At 42.7% G+C, this 9253-nt stretch overlaps 1 protein-coding gene across 1 annotated transcript; it reads left to right on the forward strand.

Annotated features, from left to right (window-relative positions):
* Positions 1-3279: 3279 nt before the first annotated feature.
* Positions 3280-4542, forward strand: LOC147000304 (interferon-inducible GTPase 1-like). The gene has a single exon (XM_085833504.1). It carries the CDS (start codon positions 3280-3282, stop codon positions 4540-4542), a length of 1263 nt encoding a protein of 420 aa, XP_085689630.1.
* Positions 4543-9253: the final 4711 nt, after the last annotated feature.

Below are 9253 nucleotides of genomic sequence, written 5' to 3' on the forward strand. Positions count from 1 at the left end.
ATTAGCCAAAACCCACAAGAAGAGGGGAGGAGCATAAGCCAGGAGGATGTGTACAATCTATATAACTGAGTTGAATCTGCTGCCTTCCACAGATAAAGCAGGGGTGGGTCTCATGTGAACAGCCTGGAGCACAGTGAAGGTTGCTCCCTGCAGCTGAACTACATTAAACAAATCCAGTGGACACAGGAGTTTCTGGTAAGTGGGCAAGAACTTCTAACCCTCTTCCTTTTTCTCTTAAGATTTCATAGGTAAGAAGGCATTCAGGAGCATGCCCAGACAATGGAAATCCTCAGCTTGGAAGCTAGAGGGGCTTTGGTGGGACCTGGGCAGAACTGGCTTTGCATGGATACAGCCTATCATTCAAGTTGAGGTAGACCAAAGGGAGATGATCTATATGTTGTGAACAAAATAAAAGGGGAAGGGGGGTCCGGGGGCCCTGGGGAAAAACTGAAGGAAAAATATGCCCACTGCCCCACCAAAGTTTCCCTATTCTCTAGTCAGTCAGGCTGGGAGGGCTGCTACCTACCCTATCCACTCATCCCTGGGTAGGCATTCTACTATCCTACTCTTCAGGGGCAGCCCTGCCAGGGGACCCACCCACCCCCCCCCCAGCTACTTTGCTAAACGACCAGGGTTGTGGGAGAGAGGGTAGAGGAAAGAAGTTCACAACAATGTCCATAGCACTCAGCGGAACTTGAAGGAGCAGAGCAGAGACTCTTTAAGAGACGGTTTAAGAGCTTTATTATAGAAATGTAGGGGAAAGAGAGAAGGTAGAAGTGAGAGGGAGAGAGAGAGAGAGAGATAGATAGAGAGAGAGAGAGAGAGAGAGAGAGAGAAGAGAGAAGAGAGAAGAGAGGAAAGAAGACAAAGAGAGGGAAGAGGAGAGAGAAGTGAGAGAGGTGAGAGGACAAAGGAATAAGAGAGAGAGGTGCGGGCTGAGCACAATTTTTTATAGTCTTCACTGTTGCTAGGTAACTGGGGAGGAGTTTAGCTTGAAGGTCAGAAGCTTGGGCCATTGCTTACATGACTACTGACCATGCTTCTCTTGTGGAGGCTGTGTGAGGTGGTACCTTAGACATAGGCCAGAGTTCCAGGAGCATGAGGGAACACCTACTATGTCATGTAGGTGAATTATGACCATCGGGGTTCAGACCTCACCTCGACTGGAGACCAGCCTGCATTCCCCACATATAGATATAGATAGATAGATAGATAGATAGATAGATAGATAGATGTATATGTATATATGTATATGTGTGTGGAGATTATATATATATATATATATATATATATATATATATATATATATACACACACACATATATACATCCACACAATTGATTTGCTTGCCTCTTACTCCTCTCCCTAGGATGGTTGTAATGGGTGTGTCAGGCAGCAGAATATCTCTTCAATGTGTATGAGGTTTGTTGTGTATCAAGTTGATCTTGCTTCCTAGTTAATTATTGCCATAGCCTTCTTGTCTGCTGTGTTCATCTTCCTTGGGAAGACCTTGCAGATGGCTATTATACTGGAGACTGCATCACAAAACCAGGAGCTGACAAAAAAAAAAAAAGGATGGGAGAGTAAAACTTAAGAGTTGAGAACAGCTAATGTTCTTTCCTGAATCCTGCCTAACAGAAATAGAGCCTGCAGAAAGGTAATAAAATTAATAACCAGATAGTTACAGGGGGAGAGCATCAAGGAAAGGAAGCACTCACTAAGTACAAAGTCCTGAGATGAGAAGACAGCCCAAGACTTGGGGATTGAGCCTAGGGCCTTACTGATACTGAGCAAGCACTCTAACAAGGGACCTATGCATCTGCAGTGCACAGTTGGATTCTTCTCATGAAATAAACAGCTTAAAAGAAAACAGTGGATCTAAATGATGAATGAGGACACTGAAATATTGTACTGATAAATGGATTTTAACGTGGACTTTAAGGGAAAACAAGTTTTAGATTATTACAAGTTTACAGTCCTCAAGGGGAGTTCCAATCCATGAAAAGGACAGAAGGAAAGGAAATTCTAGGCAAAGTAAAAATTATTTCAACCAAATGTATTACCTGCACTTACTCACATCTTTTGAAAATGAAATAAAACAGACAATTATTTATGTGATCATTACAGATTTGGCGTTAATTAAACAGTGATGTTGATTATTGTTCATTTTTACTTGGTTTTGAGTTTGAAAAACTAGAAGTATGTTGATTAAGTTCCCACATTTTGGAAGGCACACACTGAAGGTAGTGTGCACAGATGGAGAAGACATTTGATTTCATAGAGAATCCTCCAGTCAGATTAGATGCAGCACGGTTGCTTTTGTTTTTATAGTTGCTGATGCTGGCTCTGGGGCACATAAAATTTTTTATATTATTTCCTGTTACTTTACTTAATTTTTAATTTTTCCATACTTAAGGGATTAATTGAGAGGTAGTAGATACCAGATACCTGTTTTAGTTTGCTTTATATTGTTATGAAAAACACTGTGGCCAAAACCATTTGAGGGAGAAAAGTGTTTTGTGGGGTTTATACATTGTGATCATGGTCCATCATAGAGCAAAGTCAGGGCAGAAGCTCAAGCAGTAATAATAAGTGAATGCTGCTTATTGGCTTGTTTCCTAGAGTTGGATCATTTGCTTTAATTCACAACCCAGGACAACCTGTCCAGGGATGGTAACACCCACCCTAGGGATGGCAACACCCACACTGGGCTAGGACCTCCCACATCAATCCTCAATCAGAAAAAAAAAAAAAAAAAAGAAACAAACAAAAAACCAAACATGTCCCACTGCCTGGGGCCTCAAGTCGCTTGGTGCTTAGATGCATCTTCTCTCACTAGTCAAGTTCTGGCAGTTCTCTGCTGTATATGTGTGGTGGTCTGGTGGGGTGGGTGTGAGGACATCCTCTGGGAGACTGGGTCTGGGGGAGGAGGTATGGGATATGGAATAGTCAGAGGGCAGACCAGGAGCATACAAAGACTAGACTATTAAAAAAAAAAAAGATTAAAGAATGAAAAAAGAAAGAAAGAAAATGTCCCACTGGCATGCCCCCAGTCCAATCTGATAGAGGAATTCCTCATCCCAGGTTTCCATTATCAAGAGGAATCTAGATTGTATCTTACTGACAAAGAATAACCAGCACAATATATATGGGAACTTGTCAGCATCAGAACATAACTGAGTCTGAGACACCGAGAACTCAGTGAGAAGCACAAAGGCATTTTCAATCTTTTACATCTTACTCTCTCTTCTTCTTTCAGTGCCTTTTTTGTTCACAATCATGGGTCAGCTCTTCTCTAATATGCCTAAGGATGAAGACAAAGGAGATTTGGAGTCCACCTTCACTGAATATTTTAGGAATTATAAGCAAGAAACCAAAATTATTTCTGAGGAAACCACCCGTTCAATACAGTTATGCCTGAAAAAGGGGGACATTCAGGGGGCAAACTCTGTAATCAGTGATGCATTAAAAGCTATTGATGATGCCCCAATAAATATTGCTGTGACAGGAGAGTCTGGAGCAGGGAAGTCCAGCATCATCAATGCCCTGAGAGAGGTTAAACACGAAGGGAAAGGTGCAGCTAAAGTGGGGGTGACAGAGACAACCATGAAGGCGGATCCATTTGAACACCCCAAAGTTAAAAATTTGATCTTATGGGACCTGCCTGGTATTGGAACACGGAACTTTCCACCAAAAACTTATCTAGAAACAGTAGAATTCAAAAAGTATGACTTCTTCATTATTGTTTCTGCCACACGATTTACAAACCATGAAATAGAACTTGCCAAAGCAATCAGAATTATGAAAAAGAATTACTACTTCGTGAGAAGCAAGGTGGACTGTGATCTTGACAATGAAAAGAAATCCAAACCACGTAACTTTAACAGGGAAACAATCCTGAGTGATATCCGAAAGTACTGTCTAAAGACATTTAAGGATAGTAAAATTGATCAACCTCAGGTTTTCTTGATATCTAACCACGATTTATCTGACTATGATTTTCCAGTCCTGATGGACACCCTGCTTAAGGACCTTCCTGCTGAAAAGCGCCACAACTTTCTGCTTTCCTTGCCTAATATAACTGAGGCAGCCATTCAAAAAAAGTACAACTCTACTAAGCAGTATATCTGGTTGCAGGCCATGACGAATAGACTTTTGGCGACTGTTCCTGTAGTGGGCATTTTACAGGACTTGGATAAGGAGAGGCTGAAGAAGAGGTTAGACTACTATCGTGACCTCTTTGGAGTCAATGATGAATCCCTAAAGTTCATGGCTAAGGATAACAAAGTGTCTCTTGAACTGCTGAAAAAAAAACTTAAATCTCCTAATTTGTTGGAATTTAAGGAGGAACCATTAGGAGGATTGCTTTTGAAATGTGTGGAGAAATTTACCTCAGCTAATGGTGGGCTCCTGGCAACAGGTCTTTACTTCAGGAAAACCTATTACCTACAATTTCATTTCCTTGATACAGTGGCTGAAGATGCCAAAGTTCTCCTTAAAGAGGCATATTTAAAAAAAAATAGCTCAAACTCATTTTGCTGATAGCTTCTGACAATTACAAGACCAACTGGTTAATACCAGGGAATCATTAGATAAATTCCCACTCTGGCATCTTTTCATTATACTAGCCTATCTACTATATCTATGGGAGAAACCCCTAAGGAATAGGGTCACAGGTTAATACTATGTCAGAACCTAACAATCTCCAATCCCTCTTCAACTGTTTGTATTCCCTAAAACCTTTTTCTCTGTCTTTGAACTTCACATGCATGCTTGAACACAAATACACACACACACACATACACACACAGAGAGAGAGAGCACACCACATATACACAAACATACATACAGCACACCACATAAACACAAACACACACGTTCACACACACATAAATGCTGAGCTCGGTGTTACCACTACACTTCCTTAAAATAATTTTCTATTGTAACCTGGACCTCTCTGGAACTTTTGGACAATTATTCCTTTTTTTTCTGTGCATCATGTTCTGAGTGCTCATTGCATTCACAAGGTACACACACACACACACACACACACACACACCTGAACATTTCTTCTCGCCCTCATTATGCCTGTGTTAGAAAGTGACTTGCATGACTTACAGATTCTATTAACAAGAAGACTTTAAGAACCAAAGTAAAAGAAAGCATGACCACCAATCACAAGTTTACTATTACCAATCAATTCTTAAAATACCTATCAGAATCTTTCTAGAGAAAATAAAGAAGGCCACAGGCCTCATCCGGCCGGATCAGCACCTGGGTAGCTAGAGCGCAGGGTCGGCTGACACCCGCCAGCTACCCACGACCCCCGCCACAGGATTTTGAGACTGCTGGTGAGTGGAACACAGCTTGTGCTCCAGTCCAGTCACGCGGGACCTGAGACTGCTCTGGTTGGGGAGAGAGAAATCCGGCCTACATAGGGCCACAAGCCTCTTCCAGTCAGAAAAGCACCTGGGTAGCAAGGGTGCAGGGTCGAGTGACACTCGCCAGCTACCCACAACACCCGCCACAGGATCTTAAGACTTCTGGTGAGTGGAACACAGCTTCTGCTCCAAACCAATTGCACGCGGGACCTGAGACTGCATTAGTTAGGGAAGCAGAAACCAGCCAGAGTAGGGCCACAGGCCTCATCCTGCCGGATCAGCACCTGGGTAGCTAGAGCGCAGGGTCGGCTGACACCCGCCAGCTACCCACGACCCCCGCCACAGGATTTTGAGACTGCTGGTGAGTGGAACACAGCTTCTGCTCCAGTCCAATCACGCGGGACCTGAGACTGCTCTGGTTGGGGAGAGAGAAATCCGGCCTACATAGGGCCACAAGCCTCTTCCGGTCAGAAAAGCACCTGGGTAGCAAGGGCGCAGGGTTGGCTGACACTCGCCAGCTACCCACAACACCCGCCACAGGATCTTGAGACTTCTGGTGAGTGGAACACAGCTTCTGCTCCAATCCAATTGCGCGCGGGATCTGAGACTGCACTAGTTAGGGAAGCGAAACCGGCCTGAGTAGGGCCACAGGCCTCATCAGGCCGGATCAGCACCTGGGTAGCTAGAGCGCAGGGTCGGCTGACACCCGCCAGCTACCCACGACCCCTGCCACAGGATTTTGAGACTGCTGGTGAGTGGAACACAGCTTCTGCTCCAGTCCAGTCACGCGGGACCTGAGACTGCTCTGGTTGGGGAGAGAGAAATCCGGCCTACATAGAGCCACAAGCCTCTTCCGGTCAGAAAAGCACCTGGGTAGCAAGGGTGCAGGGTCGAGTGACACTCGCCAGCTATCCACAACACCCGCCACAGGATCTTAAGACTTCTGGTGAGTGGAACACAGCTTCTGCTCCAAACCAATTGCGCGCGGGACCTGAGACTGCATTAGTTAGGGAAGCAGAAACCGGACAGAGTAGGGCCACAGGCCTCATCCTGCCGGATCAGCACCTGGGTAGCTGGCGGGTGTCAGCCGACCCTGCGCTCTAGCCTCTTCCGGCTGGACCAGCACCGGGGTACTGCCAGCGACCCACGACCCCCGCCACAGGATTTTGAGACTTCTGGTGAATGGAACACAGCTTCTGCTCCAATCTTTAAACAGTGACAACGACAACAAGTAACCCCAGAGATTACCAGATGGCGAAAGGTAAACGTAATAATCTTACTAACAGACCAAGACCACTCACCATCATCACAACCCAGCACTCCCACTTCGCCCAGTCCAGGGCACCCCAACACACCGGAAAAGATAGACACGGATCTAAAAGCATATCTCCTGATGATGGTAGAGGACTTCAAGAAGGACTTTAATAACACACTTAAAGAAATACAAAGGAACACTGGTAAACAGGTAGAAGACAATAAAGAGGAAGCACAAAAAATTTTTAAAGAATTGCAGGAGAACACTGCTAAAGAGTTACAAATCCTTAACGAAAAACAGGATAACCTAATCAAACAGGTAGAAGTCCTTAATGAAAAACAGGAAAACACATCCAAACAGATGATGGAAATGAACAAAACCATACTAGACCTAAAAAGGGAAGTAGACACAATAAAGAAAACCCAAAATGAGGCAACACTGGAGATAGAAACCCTAGGAAAGAAATCTGGAACCATAGATATGAGCATCAGCAACAGAATACAAGAGATGGAAGAGAGAATCTCAGGTGCAGAAGATTCCATAGAGAACATCGGCATAACAATCAAGGAAAATGTAAAATGCAAAAAGATCCAAACTCAAAACATCCAAGAAATACAGGACACAATGAGAAGACCAAACCTACGGATAATAGGAGTGGATGAGAATGAAGATTTTCAACTCAAAGGACCAGCAAACATCTTCAACAAAATTATAGAAGAAAACTTCCCAAATCTAAAGAAAGAGATGCCCATGAACATACAAGAAGCCTATAGAACTCCAAATAGACTGGACCAGAAAAAAAATACCTCCCGACAAATAATAATCAGAACAATAAATGCTCTAAATAAAGATAGAATACTAAAAGCAGTAAGAGAAAAAGGCCAAGTAACATATAAAGGCAAGCCTATCAGAATTACACCAGATTTTTCACCAGAGACTATGAAAGCCAGAAGATCCTGGACGGATGTTATACAGACACTAAAAGAACACAAATTCCAGCCCAGGCTACTATACCCAGCCAAACTCTCAATTAACATAGATGGAGAAACCAAAGTATTCCACGACAAAACCAAATTCACACATTATCTCTCCACGAATCCAGCCCTTCAAAGGATAATAACAGAAAAAAACCAATACAAGGACAGGAACCACGCCCTAGAAACAACAAGAAGGTAATCCCTCAACAAACCTAAAAGAAGACAGCCACAAGAACAGAATGCCAACTTTAACAACAAAAATAACAGGAAACAACAATTACGTTTCCTTAATATTGTGTAATATCAATGGACTCAACTCCCCGATAAAAAGACATAGACTAACAAACTGGCTACACAAACAAGACCCAACATTTTGCTGCTTACAGGAAACTCATCTCAGAGAAAAAGATAGACACTACCTCAGAATGAAAGGCTGGAAAACAATTTTCCAAGCAAATGGTATGAAGAAACAAGCTGGAGTAGCCATTCTAATATCTGATAAGATTGACTTCCAACCCAAAGTCATCAAAAAAGACAGGGAGGGGCACTTCATACTCATCAAAGGTAAAATCCTCCAAGAGGAACTATCAATTCTGAATATCTATGCTCCAAATACAAAGGCAGCCACATTCATTAAAGAAACTTTGGTAAATCTCAAAGCACACATTGCACCTCATACAATAATAGTGGGAGACTTCAACACACCACTTTCACCAATGGACAGATCATGGAAACAGAAACTAAACAGGGACACAGTGAAACTAAGAGAAATTATGAATCAAATGGATCTGGCAGATATCTACAGAACATTCTATCCTAAAACAAAAGGATATACCTTCTTCTCAGCACCTCATGGTACCTTCTCCAAAATTGACCACATAATTGGTCACAAAACAGGCCTCAACAGATACAAAAATATTGAAATTGTCCCATGCATCCTATCAGATCACCATGGACTAAGGCTGATCTTCAATAACAAAACAAATAATAGAAACCCAACCTTCACTTGGAAACTGAACAACACTCTTCTCAATGATACCTTGGTCAAGGAAGGAATAAAGAAAGAAATTAAGGACTTTTTAGAGTTCAATGAAAATGAAGCCACAACATACCCAAACTTATGGGACGCAATGAAAGCATTTCTAAGAGGAAAACTCATAGCTCTGAGTGCCTCCAAAAGGAAACTAGAGAGAGCACACTTAGCAGCTTGACAACATACCTAAAAGCACTAGAACAAAAGGAAGCAAATTCACCCAAGAGGAGTAGACGGCAGGAAATAATCAAACTCAGGGGCGAAATCAACCAAGTGGAAACAAGAAAAACTATTCAAAGAATCAACCAATCAAGGAGCTGGTTCTTTGAGAAAATCAACAAAATAGATAAACCCTTAGCCAGACTCACTAGAGGGCACAGGGAAAGCATCCTAATTAACAAAATCAGAAATGAAAATGGAGACATAACAACAGATCCTGAAGACATCCAAAACACCATCAGATCCTTCTACCAAAGGCTATACTCAACAAAACTGGAGAACCTGGATGAAATGGAGAAGTTCCTAGACAGATACCAGGTACCAAAGTTGAATCAAGATCAGGTTAATGATCTAAACAGCCCTATATCCCCCAAAGAAATAGAAGCAG

The sequence above is a fragment of the Mus caroli genome, unplaced genomic scaffold, assembly GCF_978045245.1.
Source record: "Mus caroli unplaced genomic scaffold, Mus_caroli_1 scaffold_19, whole genome shotgun sequence".
NCBI classification, from domain to species: Eukaryota; Metazoa; Chordata; class Mammalia; order Rodentia; family Muridae; genus Mus; species Mus caroli.